Source organism: Bubalus kerabau, chromosome 3 (assembly GCF_029407905.1).
Source record: "Bubalus kerabau isolate K-KA32 ecotype Philippines breed swamp buffalo chromosome 3, PCC_UOA_SB_1v2, whole genome shotgun sequence".
In the NCBI taxonomy this organism is placed as follows: Eukaryota; Metazoa; Chordata; class Mammalia; order Artiodactyla; family Bovidae; genus Bubalus; species Bubalus kerabau.
In genome coordinates this window covers 10689346-10710437 of record NC_073626.1, presented here as the reverse complement: position 1 = coordinate 10710437, position 21092 = coordinate 10689346, and the positions used below count along the sequence as shown (strand labels likewise).

Below are 21092 nucleotides of genomic sequence, written 5' to 3'. Positions count from 1 at the left end.
AATATTCAATCCCTCCCCCTCCCTTCTCTTCCTCCCCTCCCTTCCTTAAAAATCCTTCTCCCTCCTCTCTGCCCATGTGGGTTCAGTACCATCAGGGGAAAACCTCACACAAAATGAGAAACTCAGCAGCCAGGGCTAGACTAGGCCTGGGGTGCTGCTACCAACTCCAGGAGTCCCCAGCACCCAGCAATCTGGGCTCCACAGTGAGTTTCTACAACAGCTGGTTAACCTCTGCCCCATCCACTCCTCCACACCAATCCCCTCCTGCAGCAGGTTGGCAGGTTTGCCAGATGAGACCATGGGGGTGGACCCTTCCATTCCTGCACTGCATCTCCCTTAATTACCAATCACCAGCCACACTGGGCTTTCATACTTCTTGCTGGGGTTAATTTTATCCTTGCACCCTCTGCAGCATGCTCCAACAGTACTCTGCCCCCCCCAAAAATGGTTTCTGCTCTCTCTCCATTTAACCATATTATATTCTTCTTGCCAACTTTCTCCTAAAATTTCTCCAAGCATTTCTAACTAGATGGAATCCTTGTTTATCTATTAGTAAGCTATATAATATACATTCTTCCTCTTTTTTCTTCTTGAAATAGATATGTGTGATGCTTCGGTAATAGCTACTTAATTTATAACAATCACTATTTTACCTTATTAAGTTATTGTGTTCAGCAGATACCTTAAAATGCAAAATGAGGTCTGCTGGACCTTGATTAGAGATTTCAGTTGAAATAGTAGTTCCTCTTTTCATCTGAGTACCCTGAAAGGGGCTGGCTGACAACCTTTAAGACCTTTACCCAGGAGAGAAATGGGTCAAAATCTCTACGTCTAGACATCTTGGGGTACAGAAATATCATCTCATTATTAAAAATATGCACAATGGAGAGAAATGGGCTCAACTCTAGCTCTGCCTATATCCCGCACAGCTTCAGACACTTCTCTCAAAAGCTAAGAGTGGTAATAAAAATAAAAGGTTAAATTGTGCTTCACAGATATGTGAGAATATATACTGTTTATATTCTTTAATACTTAAATCTGTTGTTTAGCAGGCCAGGCAGTTCAAAATGTGGTGCTTTCTACCGTGAACAGAATTCCACCTCTTACTTAACGGACATTTGAAGGGACTGTGGTTTTCTAATGAAATACATGGTACTAAAATTTTTGCTTTGTCAAATGTGTTCCCTCTTCCTTAAAAGTATACCTAGGGCTTGCCTGCTGATGGCCTTTTAAGTTGGGGGAAAGTCCAAAAAACAGTCAAATTGTGTCAAGCCTATTACCAAGAAATTAGCAGAGCAACTTCGTGTTACTCAGTCACCGGAGATGCCAGGTGGCATGGATGAAACACAAAGACCGCCCCTGAAAGGGACAGCCCAGCACGTCTGTTCCTGTCCCTGACCATGTACACAGGCCAACAAAACCCCTTGTTCTATGTCACAGGGCCCCAGGATCTCTGCCCCGGTGCAGGGCAGGCAGAGGGGAAAATGATAGCAGATGTGGGGCCTCTAGTCAATGGGCTGTCAACTAGGTGGACATCCTCAGGCCACCTCTACAAAGACAGGGGAATGGAAGGAGCCTTTCATTGTTCCAGGAACGACCTTCAACCTCCAAATAGCCAGCCCACCCTAGCCAGCAGTCCTCCTCCTCCAGCTTTCCTAGTGCTCGATATGTATGTGACCTCGCCAAGTCCAATGGGACACACAGATTTACACGGCTCCCCAAAGATATCGACAAATGTATGCTTTATGTCTCCAGGGACACTTTTGGACTCCTTCTGGACGGTGATCACATCCCTTACGCCCTTTTAAAGGTCCCTGACCACACAGAATGCCTAAGCATTTTAACAGGTATGCAAAACTGAATGGGTCTGCATTGTTCTGGTTTTTCTGCAAGTCAGCTAAAATTGGACATTCAAGGGGAGGCGAGGGACTGACACAAAATTAAATTAACTAGGACATTTATCAAGTCAAACATTAGGTCACGGAAACAGAAATGAAGACAACATCCATCCACCTCCTCCTTTCCCGCCTCTCTTCCTCATCAGCATTAATGCTAAGAGAAATGCAATTTTTCTTTTTTGTCTCTAAATTAAGGCAGTCGGTTTTTACCCCCCTACAAGCTGCTTGTTGAACATTTTGTATCTACACAGAAGCACTAAACAGCCTCACCACTGTACTCATTAACTTTTCTCCTTTAAAGAAAATATCCCCACTGCCCCAAAGCCCCACTATTCATGGCTTGATCTGCAAACCCCATTGGACGAGAAATACCAGAAAACTGCTCGTCCCATTTCATGCAGTACCTTCCCCGTGGCAGTGACACAAGCAATTAAGCTAACATGTCAGTGTTCCAAGAGGAGGGGAAGAGACCAAAGTCTCAACTTTCCTAAACGGAATGGAATCTCCCCACTAGAGAAGCAGGGTTCAGCGGGTGAGAAAAGGGAATTGCAGTGCAGTTAAATTCACTACTTAATAATACAAGACCATAATCAACTGCAAGTCCTTGAACTTACATTATACCTTTCTACTGGGATGCGCTTGTAATTTCCAATGTGTTACTGTAAAAGCCTGGCCATTGGAGAGACAAGAGACTGGGCGGGGGGGGGGGGGGTAAAATGGACTTTAATTAAAATATGAATAATCCAAGTCCAGCTAATTCAAAGCATCTGACACCTAGTCAGCTGGGAAACAGCAGCTGCTTCCAATTACAAGTGATTCTGAATTAAGTGGTATCAGCATCTCATGAAGAAGCTGGGGATGGAGAACTTTCCTGATTCAGCTGCGCATTAGACCTTCTGAAAGAAGGAAACGCCAAAGATCCAAAGGCCTGTCTCCAGAAGCTCTTTCGCGGTCAGGACAGTTTTCCAGTTTGTTCTCATCTTTGCCTCTGACCCCAAGGGCTCACGTCTGTGCTAGCCCTTGCACCTTGCATCCTGTTCTTGAACCCTCGCCCAGACTCATCTCTGTAAGGCAGACCCAACAGCTCTTCCTGCTCACTGCACATTTCCTTGACCCCAAGTCACAGAGATCCGGGTAACCCCGCAAAACCCACTTTTAACCCTATCACACAAACTGGGAAGTCTGAGAGGCTCCTGCAGTCTGGTGGCCTCTCCGGAGACCATAAATCAAAGGCCTATCCAAAACCTCCTTTGGCCCAGAGACTAGGACCAGCAGCCTCCTGTGGAAAGAACATTCCAGAAGGACAACCAGCTTCTAACTGCAGGTGGAGCTTTAGACCATCAGATTGTCAATAGCTTTTTCAGGGTCCCACTTGCGAGATTAAGGAATGGGGAGGAAAGGGAAAAAAAAAAAAACAAGAAAAGGAGTAAAAACCTCTAAAATCTCCTTCTTAGACCCTAAGACCCTACAAAGACTAAAGATGCCAAGGATCACCAAGAAGAGAAAAAAATCCAGAATCAAGAGTCGAATTGCTGGCTCTGGTCTACTAATCACCCCTTCACACATAAAGATGCAAGTTCTAAAACTCTCCCTCTCCCGTCCCGAGCTCTGCATTAATAAACCACTCTGGAACAATCAGTTACTAGGCTGTGTTAAATTATCTGAATGAAGACAAATTAATTTGAGTCTCAGACCCCAACTCACTGCTGAATCGCCCTTTCTCCACACATTTCCTGCTTTACAAATAGCACACACTTCTTCAGAACAAAATACTAGATAATACATAGAAACCTTTAGCTTTTCTGTGAACATAAAATAGAATCACAACATTCTCTAGCTGACAAACCAAAAAAAGAATTATCTTTAAAGAAATATGCAGAACAGTAAGGACACCCCTTTAAATACTCAGAAAATACAAGAAACATATTTCATGTCTAAAAATATTTTTTAAAGTTAGGAAAGGGAAAAGATAAGACTATTCTGAAGGAGATACAAAAAACAACAGTAAGTTCTTTGGTGAGTAGCCCCACAAGAATGAAGTTGATCTTCAGAAATTCAAAACCAGGGTCCTACTAATTTACATTACTTCCTTAAAAAAAAAAAAACCATGCTTCAAATAAAGTCCTTAAAAACAATTTTTTCAAGAACACAACCATTATTTGAAAAATCACTTCCTTACTTTTCTAAGTAAGAGCTGGTCCCAGGAGAAACCCGGGGGCGGGGCGGGGGACAATAGTAGAAGAAAGGATTATAAACACATCCCTTTTAAAAGCTTTAATCCTTTTGCTATTGAATTCAGCACACATAATTAATTTACAGAGAACCCACTATGTGTATTCAATATTATTAGCAAATTAAAAATATTTTTTAAAGTCAAAATGATTTTTGAACACGAGTGTGGTAGAGACCAGGAAATACAATTAAACAATACGAGGAGGCTGCAATGTTTCCAAGCAGAAGGAATCCACCCCCAACCACCCACCAAAATGGATCAAGTACAATAAAGAATGAAGACCCATAAAATCTAGTAAGCAACTCTGAATCATCCTTCTCTGTAAATAGCCACTCACTAGGTATTGTTTCATACACTGTTAACAATACGTAATATAATGATAATCTAGTATCATATCTTTTATCCTGAGGGGAAAAAAAATCATTAAAATTCTGTTTTTAACACTTGAGGGAACACTTTTTACAGAACTACAGGGAGCTGGGTTTATAAATCCAGTGACAGGGTGGTAGTGATAATTTGTTGTTGTTTCGTCACTCAGTCTCGTCTGACTCCTCTGTGACCCCGTGGACTGGAGCCCACCAGGTTTCTCCATCCATGGGATTTCCCAGGCAATAATACTGCAGTTGGTTGCCATTTCCTTCTCCAGGGGATCTTCCCAGACTGGGAATCAAACTGCATCTCCTGCACTGCAGATGGATTCTTTATTGCTGAGCTACTAGGGAAGCAGTAATAATAATTACATTTCAGTAAAAAAAAATAAATAAATAAAATGTATATCTGAGCCAGACATTCAAAATTACATGACATATATACTACACTATTTATGACTCCCATTTTACAGTTTTAAAAAACTGAGACACAGATTACATAAATGACAAGAGTCAGAATTGAAATCCAGGGCTGCGTAACACCCAGGCAGCACTGCCCACCTGGATGAAGACAAGCACAGCCTTCCAAGTGAAACAAGAGCAAGATTCAAATCTCCACTGGGCATCGGGGAGGCCAACTCTGGCCCTTTCCTCTGCCTTGCTTCCTCCCTCAACTGCAGTTTGAGGGGAAAACAGCCACTTCACAGGGTGGGAAGGTGTGAATGGATGAAACACCGCTATGGTAAACATCTAAGTAGGTACGAATCCATGGTACCTTCCAATAGAAAACTTCTCTTTAAAAAAAAAAAAAAAAATATATATATATATATATATGTGTGTGTGTGTGTGTGTAAGCTTTCAAGGTGAACTCTGGACAGAACCCAGCAAAACTGCAAGGGCCCTACACAGAAATCCCTGAGCCTGCTCTGTGTTTACCAAATGAGACATGACAGAGTTTGGGGAAACACACGACATGATACAGACAGTACATTATAACTAGTTGTCTGTAAGGAAACACCAGGCTTTCTTCCAGAACAAAAATTAAAGAACGGGCCTCAGGAAGGACAGCGTATAGGACATTGGGCCAAAAGAGACTGTTTGATGAAATGATGATGAGGCTTTACGATCCCATCACTGTTTTAAAACATCTTTCGATTGGGGCAGAATAACTACCATGGTCTTCAGTCCCTGTTATGTCCCCTAAGGTGAGTTTTCAAACTTTTCTTTGGTAGAGGAGATCTTACGAGAACTCCCCAGCTGCTCTGGTTGAGACAGAGACACGGAGAAAAAAGAAGAGAGAACCACTGCACAAACCACCCACAAAATCAAAACCCTTGCGAGGGCCATCTGCTGAGAGAGAGCCTGCAAGCCAGGCAGCATCTCCGGCCCCACCACAGACCCACTGGATGAGAAACTGCCTTGTAACTAGATCCCTGTGTGATGGGCGTGAAGTGGCAGAAAACCTCCTGGAACCTTCAGTTCAATTCAGTCGCTCAGTCGTGTCAGACTCTTTGCGACCCCATGAACTGCAGCACACCGGGCCTCTCTGTCCGTCACCAACTCCTGGAGTTCACTCAGACTCACGTCCATCGAGTCGGTGATGCCATCCAGCCATCTCATCCTCTGTCGTCCCCTTCTCCTCCTGCCCCCAATCCCTCCCAGCATCAGAGTCTTTTCCAATGAGTCAACTCTTCGCATGAGATAGCTAGAACCTTACGTGGTCTCAATCCTGGATTCCCTCCCACATCCTTCTCCACCACAAGAGTATTAAAAGACACAACTGGACAAATAACACAAAGTAGATAATAAATACTTGCAGAATTAAAGCTGAATAAAGTGAAAGGGAAGTCGAGCTACAAATGTCTAGGAAGATCAGAAGTCACAATGTTCCCACCATACACGACAACTTCTCAGCTAAGGAAAACTTAACTGTACAAAGTCCCACCGCTTTTCCAGGCAGAGCAAAACCCCAAACCAGAGCCCAGAACCTCTACAACACAGTCACTGTCAAATCCAAAAGTACAGTTCCAAGTTCCAGGCCCCAGGACACACCAGCCTTGCAGGCAACAATTCTACACCAACAAAATGAGAGAAGACTGTGAGAATACCTAATAAATGGTTAGGATCAAATACATGAAAATACCCAAGAAAGATCCTGAGTATATCATTTCCTCAGCTGAAGAAAAGAAGTGCTAGAATCTACAGAAAAACACGAGTATGTTCCTTTTGTATGTAATTCCTTGTGTCTTTAAGATACAATTCCTTGTGTCTTTAATAGTCTCATCATGCTCTACTGACAGAGCTAGCCTGTGCCAACTCCTTATCTTCAAAAAATTTTTATTTTCAATAAAAATTAATTTTCAATAAAATTTCTAATTAATTTTCAATAAAAATTTTAAAAACAAAAATACCCTTCCAATGCAGAGGGTGCAGGTTAGATCCCTGGTCAGAGAACTAAGATCCCACATGACCCATAGCCCAAAAGAAACGGAAAAAAAAAGAAGCACTACTGTAACAAATTCAATGAAGACTTTAAAAATCCCCGTCACCAAATACTAAATGTGCCTCTTCAATCTGTGAGACAGATTCTGTTTCCTTCCTGTTGACAATCCAGGTGGTGACTTGACCACAGCTCACTTCTGGACCCTGCCTGGGCTCCAGCCCGTCTCTACAGTCAGCACTGCAGACAACAGGGAGGGGTTCCTCGCAAACGCACTGGTTAGTGAATATGCGCAAAACCTCCAAGTACATGACGGACCCATCACCCAAGAAAATGCTGAGGGGTACCCCCAAAGCACACTAAAGGATTAAAAAGCCAGTGTGAGAAGGCCGTTATCAAGTCAGAAACTCTTACACTTTAGAAGTTTTACAGCCCAGAGGCTAGGTCCAGGGTTGGGGATGAAGCAGGATGCTCAGACAGTGTGAGGAGACAGAAGCCCCTGAAAGGTTTTCTTCCTCCAAGGAGGAGGCAAGCACCTAACAAAGGGGCCCCCAAGAGCTGACAGGTCACACATCTTCTGATAAACTCTGCTCTCCAAGCTTCCCCACGCAAGGATCAGACAAGGAGGCCTTCCACTTCCCAACTGGGAGCACCCACTGGGCACTTTCCACCTTGCCTGCCTGGGGCACAGGCCTGACTCGAAGAGACTTAACAAAAGAGTTGCAGAGCCCCAACTTCCTTGACTTTAATTAAACTTGGCTTCCACTTCTGAAAACCCCTCTAGTTTTTATTTTGTTTTCTAGTCCCACAACTGCTTTTCAATGTGAGATGCTGTGTAAAGGAGAAGCAAATTCTTTGCAGCTGCGTTGTGAGCATCCTGCCAACTGGAGCCAGGAAGAAGAGCTCCCATGTTAAAAATGTCCGACTGGGAGATTCACAAACCAGTGGGGGGGATGGACGGAGGAGAGGAAGACGTGTGTGTACAATCAGCAGAAAGCTCCCTTTTATGTTTGGAAGTCCCAGGGGCCTCTGGAGGCTTGTCATGCTTCAGTGGCTGTCACCCCCTCCCACGTTACCCCCTTTCTAAAGCCAGGGGCCTTTCCAGACACATCCTGCACAACCACTGCTCAGCGGTTCTTTCTTTCACCCGCTTCTCACCCGGCCTCCCCCCAGCAGTCCCGCCACCACTGGATGACGGCAAGAAATGGAACAGGGAGGTAGCGACCGTTTTCCTCCGACCACAGAAGCCCGGAGTGAAGCTCAACTCCTGGGACAGTCACTTTGGCAAGTGAACTTTTTCGTTTCTATTCGTGGCAGCAAGATAACCGCAGTCAGCAGCAGAACTCAAAGCTGATGGGCCTTTGGTTGTGCTGCTAAAGCCCTCGTGTACGAAACCCTAGCTGTGCCCTTTTAAAAAGCTGATTCAGGTCACCTGAGTGGGTCTGGAGGTTTTGGATGAAATTTCTGCATCAGGGGATAGGTCTGGGCTTTCCAGAGGGTAAAGTGGCAGCACCAGCCCTCAGCACAAGGGCCAGGGAGCAGTTAAGCAGTTTCATAAGCAAGGCTTTCACTGCTACCCCTACCCTCGGGGGCAGGGAGGGGTCCACTTCCCCCCATTTATCCTGTAGAGCATATAGGACTAACCTCTCCTCCTCTAGGGCTTTAGGGCCAAGAGGGAGGAGCTCTGAACTGGCAAAATTCTGGGAGGCCGTGTGAATGCACTCAGGGAACCGCTTTCCTCATGTGACCCCTTGGATAAACAGGGCTATTTCCAGGGCCCCAAGTAACAGGGCCCCACCCTCAGAATGTAGGTGAAACACACAGACCCCTGGAGATCTGCCTGCATGCAGCCCAGCAACTTCCAGGCCCATCCAGGTGGCGGACAGGAACAAAGAACTGTCAGACAAACAGCCGCAAGGCGCGGTACTGTCCTCAGTGATGAAACCATGGAGAAATCTCACTCCTGCATCACAGCGGACTTCTAAAGGCAGGAGAGCCAGTGTCCCCAAAAGACACTCAACAGCAGGGGTTGAAACAATCAACCAGAAAAAACTCATCAGACTCGGCCCACCCCGTGGCTGAGTATTCCCAGTCCCTCTGCATTTTACTATCATTTGAAGCCTGATTCTAAGAACAACGTTCTACCTGCACAATTCCACAGCTGACACCCCACCCAGGTGCACCTCTTGGGCACCTACAGCCCTCCTTGGCACCTACAGCCAGCAGGTTAGGAATCAGACGCTCCATCCCCAGTGGCTGGCATCCTCGGACCTTTTGCTTCCCCTCAAACAGATCTCTGAACCTCTACATGGGAAAAGGAAAGGCACTGGATTCTGTATCTCGTGCTAGTAAGCTGCTTGCCTGAGGGTGTGTCTGTGTCTGTGTGGAAGGCTGGGGGGTGCCGAGGTCAGGAGAATGACACTCCAGGAAGTTCAGGCTGTGTGCTGACCTCACCACCTCTCCCCAAAGTCAAAGAACTATTTATCAAACTATCTGCCATCCAGCGGGTTGTAGCATGTCAGCATTAGAGAGAAACACTGATGTGCAGGCAGAAGGGAGGCAGTCACGCCTTGTCTTCCTGCAGGGAAGCATCTGCAACCCATTTCACAGTGCACAACACTTGAGGCCTGATGATCTCCCAGGGGACTCAGCTGGTACGAAGCAGGGTGGCATTTAGAGCAGTTTACCCGACAGGCAGGCAACTGAGGTCTCCAGGAATGGCGAGATGACATTCACGTGAAGACACACATCCACAGATACACATTCACAAAACTTTTCAGGAAGAACACAGTACTTTAAAACAAACCAACACAAGAACATGTTTCTGCCTCACAAAGATAATAAAAGCAAAAGGGGCTTTGATAAGCGATTCCTAAAGCCAAAAAATACAACCCCCGCCCCAGCCAGGAGAAACAGGTGGGCCAGTGCAGTCCCTGAAGGGCAGTCAAACAGGAACAAGGCCCGGGACACAGCCCCTCGAGATGGTTTTCTCCCCCAGCGGCAGAGGAGTGGAAAAGGAAAAGGAACTATTTTCCTTTTCACCACTACTGTTCCAGAGTGAGTGTCACGGTTGGTGGGAGGGGCTTTAGGAAGAAAGTAAAAAAAAAAAAAAAAAAAAATCTAGACGGGGACTTCCCTGGTGGTTTACTGGTTGAGAATTCACCTTGCAATGCAAGAGACATGGGTTCAATCCCTAGTCAGGGAACTAAGACCCCACACGCCATGGAGCAACTAGGCCTATGCAACTACTGAGTCCATGAGCTCCAACTAAGACCTGATGCAGCCAAATAAATATTTAAAAAAAAAGTCTAGATGGATGTTTGAATGTGTTTTCTTACGGAAGTTCACTCTAAGAGTTAAAACGTGCTTGTCCAAGACCACCCTCTCCCCTCGAGAGAGCTCCCTTCAAGGGAGGACAAACCAGGATCCTCAAACCTTCACCAGCATAAACACCACACAAACTCCTCGGACCTATTGGTCCTCCCGGCTCCAGACGCCCCGCGGGCAAGAACGGAGAGACATAAAGTGACAGTTATTTGAGATAAAGCTGAGCAGTACTGACCTTTACTTGGAAGACCCTGAGCCTCACGCCATCTTTTTTATGAATATGGGAGAGCACTTTGGGACGCTTCCAGCTGGGAGGAAGAAGCACCATGGGTCCCCCCGCTGGCTCAGAGGCCTGGCAAGCTCCACTCTGAAACCTGTACAGACTGGCCACCATCAGTGCTGCCTTCCAACTCCACGAGGCATGACTCGCAGACAGACCCCTGAGCCGAGAAGGGGGCCAAAAATCAATCAGAGTAAATGAAAGGGACGATCCTACCCTACCCAGTGCAATACCATGGGCACGGGTCCCAAAAGCGACTGGAGGTACTGCCATGGCTACACCAGCTCCCTGGGGAAGGGGGTCAGCATCCACTGAGGAGACCCCCCCGTTAGCTGCAAAGTGACCTGCCCGGTAGCTCCTTCTGTAGCCAAGAGGTAGCCTTCTCTGCTGAATCCACAGAGAGACATGAGAATAATTCCCAAAGCAGTGTCATTTCACAAAAGGAGTCCCACAGACCTGAACGGAACGTTACTGCAGGGATACCTGAGGTCCCAGCTGACAGTCCTACACCTCTTTGGATCTAGGAGGATTACTAAGGCTTTAAAATTCAATTACAATTATGGACGGTAACAGGTGGGCTTCCCTGCTGGCTCAGACGGTAACGAACAGGCCTGCAATGCAGCAGGAGACATGAGTTCAATCCATGAGTGGAGAAGATTCCCTGGAGAAGGGAAACGGCAGCCCACTCTAGTATTCCTGCTTGGGAAATCCCAAGGACAGAGGAGCCTGGTGGGCTACAGTCCACGGGGTTGTAAAGAGTCAGACACAACTGAGCACTAAAACAACAAGAAAAAACACACTAAAATAACGAGGGGAAAAAGAATAATAGAAACCTAAGTTTGAGACGCAGAATTAAATGGACATGTATTCAGCCACCCCCACCTTGTGCAAAAGAGGGTCAGTCCCACAGCACAGCCCGGAGCAAGCGACTGTCCAAGACAGGGGCTAGGCTCGATCCAGCCAACATTACAAGGACAACCAACTGGTCCTGTCCCTTAGTCTTGTGCTTTTAAAGGGCAGTCGAGGTGCCAACTATTTTAAAGCTCCAACACACTAATTCTGTAAACAATAATGGCTACAGCCTGCACACGGCGCACTGGAATGGATTCCTCAACTTGGCCTCATCACTTATGCAGCTGATGAAACAAACACTGACAGCTTTTTTGCATTTGTAAAGGCCCCACAGCAGCTGTGGTGATCCCACCATAGAGCAATGAATTAAGCCTGAAACCCAGCTGGGTCTGAACAGAAGCCTTTTTTGCACAATACAGCAAGACGATCATTGTTAACCTAGGCATTATTGGGAAATATTCTGCATTATATTATAGGGCAGTTCTAACTCAATTCGTAAAATTAGCTCTAATAAGCAATTTCAGGAGGAGAGAAGTGGCATTTGCTTTAGAAATGGCACAAGTGTGCGCGTAGGTTATAGGTACACCACACAAAGGCAGGCTGACAGAACAGAACACAGATTTCCAGTTCAACAATGCAAAGTTTAAAACAGCAGCTCCTCCTTAGATATCCATGCACATACACACACTCACACCTACTTTCTAAAGTGAGGTGGGTGGGTGTCTTACCTTGCAAATCCTTCGTGACTGAGCCACTACAGAGAAAACAGTGAGTACAGCCGTCTGCCCTTCAGGTAACATCAGTGACCGGAGCACAAGAGTCAATCTGGAACTGAGAGTTGTACCAGAAAAACCAGGGAGTGTGAAAAAGCGTGATTAATCCCATTACTAAGGAATTTTTTTGACACTGAACTTGAGGAGTATGTGATAAATAAGATCCCCAAACTCTAACATGCTGGTCTTTGGCTTCCTCTTACCAGGAACCTCCAGGAAAGACACAAATACCCATCCCAAATCTCCATCACTTCCAGAGAACTAGAACCCTCCAAGTCCACCAAAGGCCTCCAGCATCCTTGGGTCATGGGGCTTTCTCAGTCCCCACCATTCTCTCTATCGCCTCATACTTTCGATGAGCACTTGAATGTGAGTAAAAGTTGCCTGACTCAAGTAGGAAACTGATCTCATCTTTATTTCACAGCAATGTGGGAAAAATAAATCTGGGGGGGGAAAATCAGAACTATCAAAACATGGTACCACCCATCTTCCTTAAAAGAACTCCCATTTCTTAAACAACTTTGCAGAGAGCCTTTTCTGATTTTTTAAGCATTTTTGTTTAGGGAAAACTAGGCTTGGAAGGATCAAGAAAATCAGGGGAACCTCTAGGCAGACAGTAGCTCTCTTTCCTGTACCTTTCAGCAAAGAATGTCAACATCAGCAACCACGACAAGGTCAAAACCAAAAGTGATGTAGGAAAACAGCTCCTCAGTCCTTCCCGGCTCCCAGAGAGGAGCCAGGGTTTTTAAGTCCTGGCGCCTCCCAAAACCATATGGTAAATGCCATGCAGAGATTCATCTGAAGGCCAAAACAACAACCCAAACCCCTGAGCACCCACAGAAAGCCAACCAACCCATGATGAAATTCCAAGTCCCACCACTTTCTCATGCCTAACTGAGCTTGCAAAGGGGGAGAGGCAGTGAGACCCCTGTTGGACACCCACACACAGTGAAGAGCGGCAGTCAGGCAGGGAGGAAAGTGAGAACCACACCCCAAAAAGGCAAGGCAGCCACCTGAAAAGGAGAGGCCCTCACGCAGCCCTCTGCTGAGCAGAACACAGGAGGTGCAGGGACGCAGGCTGAGATGAACAGCTTCGTAGGTCAAAGAGCAGTAAATAAATGAAGTATTATTCAGTCATAAAAAAGGAATTGAGTCCTTTTTATGGATACACACTACAATGTGAAGGAATCTCGAACACATCATGCCAAGTGAAAGAAGCCAGTCACAAAAGACTGTGTACTGTTTGATTCTATTTACATAAAGTGTCCAGAACAGGCAAATTCACTGAGATTAGCAGTTGCCAGAGACTGGAAAAACTGGGATGAGATGTGGCGCGCCTGCCAGTGGGTATGGAGTTTCTCTTTGGGGGTGAGGAAAAGGTTCTAAAATTGATCGCAGTGATGGCTGCACAACTCCAAATATACTAAAAACTACTGAACTGTTTAAGAGGGGAGGAAAAAAAATCACATTCACATCCAAGATCACTCGGGGAAGACTGAGATGCCTCGGATGCCTTTCGTCTTGAACCACCAGTGGAGCGCCAAGAGAAACATAGCTGAAGACCTGCCAAAAGAGCTGGAGTGAGCTGAGGATATGCGCTTCTAAAAAGAAAGGCTAAAAGGGGCTGACACTGTGCTAAAGATGCAGCAGCCAAGGACAGCAATGTATGCCAAGCATATATACACACTCTGTAGTTAGACTGAAAAGTGTGATGAGGGGTAACTTTAATCTCCCCAAAAATAAAAAGTGCAACTGCAGTCTTCCGATTTCCCTGCAGCTATGTTGTGGGCTTTAATCAAGAGCATGACAGCCTACCATTTAAGTATATTTATCCGATGTCAGTGCCTACTTAGACTAGTCCCGTAAATTCGTTTTAAAACCATCTTTGGATTCGGAAATTGGGAAGGAAGCAGTTAGAGGAGAGACTCTAAAAGTACATTCAGAATCACTTTGTCAGCCTTAGAAATCTTTTCACACTCAGCAGGGAGGATTCCGTGTGGTGGATGGGAGGAAAAAGGCAGCCACGAAGCACCATCCAGGTTACCTTGGACAGTAAACAATGCCTATCTGGAGAAACAGGCAGTTAGGACTGAGCAAGGGGTTCTGTTCTTTATTGAGATGACCTCCGTGTACAAATACAGTAAAAGAACTCCTCTTACAATAGGTACCATTAAGGTCTTCATTTGTATTAAACAACTGTAAGCAAACGATGTTCAGCTGTAAAAGCCTTTGCAAGTCAAAGATAATGGCCTCCCTTGGTAAACTGACTGTTCTTTACAATCATCATTATTTATACTCCCAAGAGGTTTTGCCTAGTGCTCCAATAAATTCTGGAAAGAAATAACATGACAACTTCAGCAAGTCTCATGTTAGACGGAAAGGAAAAAAAAAAGTAGAAAGTGTGTTTCATTTGGGGCTCTCCAGTGTTCTTGCCTGGAGAATCCCAGGGACTGGGGGAGCCTGGTGGGCTGCCATCTATGGGGTCAAAAGTAGAAAGTGTGTTTCATTTGGGGCTCTCCAGTGTTCTTGCCTGGAGAATCCCAGGGACGGGGGAGCCTGGTGGGCTGCCATCTATGGCGTTGCAGAGTCGGACACAACTGAAGTGACTTAGCAGCAGCAGCAGTGTCTGGGTAGCAAGCGCTTCATATAATTGGAGCAGAAGTGGAGTTAGGAGGGGAAAAAAAAAAAAAGCGTATACAGACTTTTCAGCCTCAGATTTCCAAGTCAGACCCGTCCTTCCCACCTCCCAGTGCTTCCAAGCTTACCAGAAAAGAAAACTCATTTTTATGGCATCATTAGAGTTTTTATTTAACACAAGTACAAGAGTGTACTTCTCCATGCGCTTCTCCGGGCTTTGCAAGTCCATATTTGTATTAGGAGTTTCCGCAGGACTACATGATGGTGTTTATACTGAGCTGGGCGGGGGGATACTGTCCAGGAGAAAGAAAGAAGTAAGTATCCCCCACCTTCTCCCACCAGGAGACATGGCCTGTGGCTAGGATACGCCCAGAGTCTGGGACAAGCAGGCAAGTCAAAAGCGTTCTTCACTTAGAGGAGGTTCCCTTCCAGTCCATCTGCCACCTTTCAGACTCCAGCAAAGTTTAAACCACAATGGTTTGGAATCCTAATAGCAGTTTTGAGGATTATGACACAGAATGAGACTCTTCAAACATTGTTAAAGACACAGAACAGAATCATGCAGTCACTCACATCTACCAACTGCTACCCCAAGAAAACATTTATTAGATCCAGACTCTCCCTGGCACCATGTACGGTGAGAAAAGGTGATATTGAACTGCACTGGCATTTAAACAGAAATCTGATCTTGGCTATTCAAGGATGTGCTCACCACTGGGATTACCTCAAAATTCTTTTTTAAACTTTAAACTTCTTTAAAGAACTTTAAAATCCCTCTGCATTAAAAATTCTGTCAGGGTGTCAATAGCAATATTACTTAACAAACCTCACCTTTACCTAAACTTTTAGGTCAAGTTTACAGAGCTAAAACAAAAAGCCACTCAGCCCAAACACTGCTGGGTTGCGGACTAATGCTCACTGCCCATTATTTTAATCCGGTTGTCACTCTGGGCATTTAGAAAGTGAATACACTCGGGTCAAAGAAAAAACTGTTTGCTCTCGGGATGACTGCTCATTATGGCCCTGAATCCTTTTCAGAATGAGGTGCAGTGTACAGAAGTAACTATATCAAAAAAACACCCCTCTCAAAAAACTGTCATCAACTCAAGTCCCAGTGAAAAGGCTGTAGAGTGGATGGAATCGAATGTCAAAGACAAAAGCCACGTAAGAATCAGGAATGAGCTCTTTACTGAGCAACACCAAGTGTCTTGTCATTTTTACACATTAATAAGCCACATTAAAAATAAATAAAAATTAAAAAAAAAAGAAACCAGGCTGACTGACTATTTGGCACCTATCAAACCCCTTCGCCACTTGGGGTGATCAGGCTGGAAAGGAGTCAGCTGGTATGAGCCGGGGACCAGCATGGGGGGTCGGCCACTACAGCAGGTAGGAGTCACGTGCTGGCCACTTAACTGGGACTCCAGGACGTGGCTCATCCCCACCACGCTGCCTCTTCCCCCCTCAACACCAACACACTATCACAAGCCAAAAAGAGAACACGCGGTGCATCAGTGCTCTGTGCAGAAGGACGGAGAAGCGGCAACCGAGGCAAAGCCGACAAGCGTCTAAGTCCCAACTTATCTCTACAGGGACATCTTTACTCAAGGATGAAAAAGAAGGCAAACAAGTTCACCCAGAAGTACTCGTCAATGGTGCTTCTTAGCAGTTCTGGGATACCACCTCCTTCTCACATGGGGGGAGGGAGGTCGATAAAAAGCCATCATCAGAACAATCAACAAGTACGTCTGCCATAAAAAATCGTCACACTGCATTTTTTCATAAATGTGAAAGGAAAAGCACCTATATTATTTTCATTTCTATCTTCTTTCTCAGACAACCCGGACAGCCTGAAATCAGCAAGGATGACCCAGAAACATGGTGTTCCCTCTTCAACCTTGAGGCTAGAGAATTACAGCCACAAAGACCCGTGGGACCTAAAATAAGAATAATCTGATCTAGATAGCTAGTTTATAACACTTCACATGTTAACATCCGACTCTGCCTCCCCCAAAATGACCCTGAGAGCCAATAAATGAAGGTGTGAGTATCCCCATTTCACGCAGGAAGAAACTCAGATTGAGGGGAAGTGATTAATCTGAGGCCAACAGCTCTCTTCCCAGAGTTTGGCATCCCTGCTGTCAGCTGAACCATAAATTCTCTAAGGACAAAGACAATGTCTTATTTTCTCACCCGTAACATAGTCAGAGGCTTCCCTGGTGGCTCAATGGTAAAGAATCCACCTGCAATGCAGGAGGCGCAAGAGACGCAGGTTCGATCCCTGGGGAGGGAAGATCCTCCGGCAAAGGCAATGGCTACCCGCTCCAGTCTTCTTGCCTGGAGAATCCCATGGTGGGCGACAGTCCATGGGTTCACAAAAGACTGAGATACTAAACAACAACAGGTAAGAGCATGGTCAACAGCCAAAATATATCTGCTGTACTTAACTAAAGTCTTTCAAGCCAGAGCCCAATGGGACCTTTGTAACCATACAAAGCCCACCTCCAAAACAAGGCTGAAATCACTTGTAAAAATAATGGGGTTTCGGGTCATTTTAAAGTTACATTGTGTTCTCACAAAAGAACCATTTCATAAACAAGAAATGTGTAATTGTACAATCCTACAGAGCCTTGTCCCTTCACAGCTACAGTCATCCTAACTCATAACATGTTGTGTTCTCAGAGCAATTTTGTTTTACAAAGTGCTTCCCCATATCTCATCTCATTTAGTTCTAATGCCCTGAGAGAGGACAAGGAAAGAAAACAGAAACTTAAATAAAACCCAACTGACATCTTTACTACTTGTTACAAGTGCCTGTATTGGTTTTTAAAAGCAAGACAACAAACAAACAAACCCACTGGCACTACCTGGGGGGCCGTAAATTAGTGCAGCCTTTCTCTCAGAAAACAGCCATTGAGAGGGATCTGAACGTAAACACCGTAACACAAAGTGGTCATTTCACCTGGAGGAAGTTGGAATTAAGTGCAGGAAGACACAGGAAAGGCACAGCACACGCATCACTGTGGACAACGGCCCCCACACTGTGTGGAGAAGCCCTCAAGACCACACAAGACAAGAAAACCCTGCTCCAGACTGACCAGGTGCCCAGCAGCTACTGAAAAGCAGTGCAGGGGACTTTCCCGGTGGTGCCGTGGATAAGAATCCACGGGCCAACGCAGGGACACGGGCTCAGATCCCACGTGCCTCGAGGCAACTAAGCCCACGGGCCACAACTACTGAGCCAGCGCGTGGCAACTACTGAAGCCCATACACCCTGGAGCCCGTGCTCCGCAACCAGACAAGTAGCCCCTGCTCACCCCCAGCTAGAGAAAGCCCAAGCACAGCAACAAAGACCCAGCGCAACCAAAATTAAACAATTTTAAAACAATCATGATGCAGAATCCTCTTTTGGTAACTGAAATGAGATATAAATGCAAAGAGCCCAGAAGAGACTATCACTTAAGAGTAAGAGCCCATATATGTAAAACGACATTTGTACAAGTGCAGGAACGCCCCGTTGCTGCTGCTGCTAAGTCGCTTCAGTCGTGTCCGACTCTGTGCGACCCCACAAACGGCAGCCCACCAGGTCCCCCGTCCCTGGGATTCTCCAGGCAAGAACACTGGAGTGGGCTGCCATTTCCTTCTCCAATGCATGAAAGTGAAAAGTGAAAGTGATGTTGCTCAGTCGTGTCCGACTCTTAGCGACCCCATGGACTGCAGCCCACCAGGCTCCTCCGTCCATGGGATTCTCCAGGCAAGGGTACTGGAGTGGGGTGCCATTGCCTTCACCGGAACGCCCCGTAGGTGACTGCAATAGATTTTTACCTTCATGTTGTTGTCTGCAATGAATGACTTCTAGGACAAAATAATCATTTTCAAACAGGGGCAAACATTAATGGCCCGATTACATATGGGGATTACATGTGGATTTTATCTTCCTGTGAAAATGAATCAATGACTGCAGTTACCATGGGTAACTGAGGATACACCTGGCAGGAGAATGCATCTCTGAAAAATGGGTCCAAAGGCAGTATCCCCAGATGGCATTCCACTGTGGCAGGCGCTGGGTCTCATGCCCCAGACGGCCTCCCACCACGGCAGGCTCTGGGTCTCATGCCCCAGACGGCCTCCCACTGCGGCAGGCGCTGGGTCTCGTGCCCCTGACGGCCTCCCCTGCGGCAGGCGCTGGGTCTCGTGCCCCTGACGGCCTCCCCTGCGGCAGGCGCTGGGTCTCGTGCCCCTGACGGCCTCCCCTGCGCCGGGCGCTGGGTCTCGTGCCCCTGACGGCCTCCCCTGCGCCGGGCGCTGGGTCTCGTGCCCCTGACGGCCTCCCCTGCGCCGGGCGCTGGGTCTCGTGCCCCTGACGGCCTCCCCTGCGGCGGGCGCTGGGTCTCGTGCCCCTGACGGCCTCCCCTGCGGCGGGCGCTGGGTCTCGTGCCCCTGACGGCCTCCCCTGCGGCGGGCGCTGGGTCTCGTGCCCCTGACGGCCTCCCCTGCGGCGGGCGCTGGGTCTCGTGCCCCTGACGGCCTCCCCTGCGGCGGGCGCTGGGTCTCGTGCCCCTGACGGCCTCCCCTGCGGCGGGCGCTGGGTCTCGTGCCCCTGACGGCCTCCCCTGCGGCGGGCGCTGGGTCTCGTGCCCCTGACGGCCTCCCCTGCGGCGGGCGCTGGGTCTCGTGCCCCTGACGGCCTCCCCTGCGGCGGGCGCTGGGTCTCGTGCCCCTGACGGCCTCCCCTGCGGCGGGCGCTGGGTCTCATGCCCTGGCAGTGTCACTGTAAAATGTGCAACCTTTGTCCCTAGACACCTGTTTCCTCAGCTGTGAAATTCTGAATAGTAAAGCTCACCTTTTTCCGCTAGATCCTTACCAATTCCCTCCCACTACTGGATAGGATTTTAAATACTCAGCAAATATTTCCTAAACTGTATGATGACAGAAAATTCAGCCTCTACTCATGTGGCGTTAACAGGAAGAGATACATGTAAACACTAATTTCAGAGAGGTAGTTGTGAGGAGGCAGGCTCACAGAAAGGGGGCTTGGCTCTGCCTGATGGGAGGAAGAGAGTGGCAGGCTGTCCAATCAGGTCACAGAGCGGTCTAGGTGGGCTCAGCAGGACTGGGCAGGCAATCGGCCCCAAAGCAAGCTGAGGAACCAGGATGTGCAAAGACCAGGAGGCTGGGTCAGCTGCAGTGGAAAGGGTAGCCCCAAGCTCAAGGCAGAGCAAGGGCTTTGCGTGCTGCGTCGAGGACAAACTTAGCTTGAGCCAATGTTCAAGGTCAAGGAACACTGCTCCAAGGCCCAAGATGAACATCTCTGTGGAAAGCTTCAGTGCCGCTCTAACCTGAATTCTCAATCTGTCACTCTAGTTCACCACCCAGTCAGGTTCAGAAATCAAGAGCTGGATAATACAGAAGACACTCAACCACCAGAAAGTGGGGGGTGGGAAGAGATCACATTGTTGTCTAAATTTTTTTTTTAATAATACTGTGTTCGTTTCAAGTGTATAGCAAAGTGATTCAGTTTCAGGTGTACAGCAATACCATGCTAATTTCAGGTGTACAGCAAAGTGATTCTGTAATTTTTTAATTCAGATTCCTTTTCATTACAGGTTTTTTACAAGATACTGAATATAATCACCTTCTAATCTTTAAAGCTTTGTTCTATATTCCAAAACGGACTTCAGAGTATCTGTTGCTCTTCATTTGGCTTGTTAAGAGGCACAGAATTCATATGATTTATTCATTTCTGAGTCAGCCTGGAAGGCTGCTGACAGGCCTCATATCTCTAGGTTGGTGATTTCCAACTGTGTAATCATACCTTCTTGAGCATTTGTGCATAGTATGCAGTTTACAAAGTGCTTTCACATCAAAAATCTCACTGACCCTCCGAGCCACAAGCTTGTGAGGTGCATGGAACAAGTTTTCCGGGTGAGGAAGCAGCTCAGCGAGGTTATGTGGCTTGCCCAGGGTCACACAGCCAGTGCAACACAGGGCTCAACCCTGAGCTCAGCTCATATTCCCAATCTTGTCCACTATGACCACAGAGGTGTCCTACACATTCAGAACAAGCCCCTCACAATCTGAGGCATTAAATTCCCCAAGCCCACATACAAGCAATGAGGCATGGACACAAAGCACAAAACACTCCAAGTCCTAATAAGGTCGACATCCAACTGCTGCTAAACAGAGTAAGCATTCATGCAGCGCCCCTCCTGCAAACCCAGGGAGGGAATAAATGCAAGAAACACATGCACAGCCCTAATCCCTTCTCATTTCCTCCTGGCACC

At 46.8% G+C, this 21092-nt stretch overlaps 1 protein-coding gene and 1 long non-coding RNA gene across 7 annotated transcripts in view; both read right to left on the bottom strand.

Annotated features, from left to right (window-relative positions):
* The window catches only part of JARID2 (jumonji and AT-rich interaction domain containing 2), a 232890-nt gene that overhangs the window by 201413 nt on the left and 10385 nt on the right, over nucleotides 1–21092 (bottom strand). Inside the window, exons 1-2 of one of the 6 annotated variants that reach the window (XM_055570663.1) lie at nucleotides 12807–13143; nucleotides 12127–12229 (exon numbers count right to left, since the gene is read on the bottom strand). The exons of 4 other annotated variants lie outside the window; for them this stretch is intronic. In XM_055570663.1, coding sequence (XP_055426638.1) covers nucleotides 12127–12229; nucleotides 12807–12829 — 126 coding nt within the window. In that variant the 5' untranslated portion in view covers nucleotides 12830–13143. Of the gene's footprint in view, nucleotides 1–11428; nucleotides 11643–12126; nucleotides 12230–12806; nucleotides 13144–21092 lie in introns of those variants that run through there. One more of the 6 variants, XM_055570671.1, reaches the window with a different exon arrangement.
* LOC129645456 (uncharacterized) lies at nucleotides 4159–11413 on the bottom strand. The gene is made up of 2 exons (XR_008711342.1): nucleotides 10502–11413; nucleotides 4159–4843 (listed from the first exon to the last, which is right to left on the bottom strand). It is a non-coding gene; the product is annotated as an uncharacterized LOC129645456 (long non-coding RNA).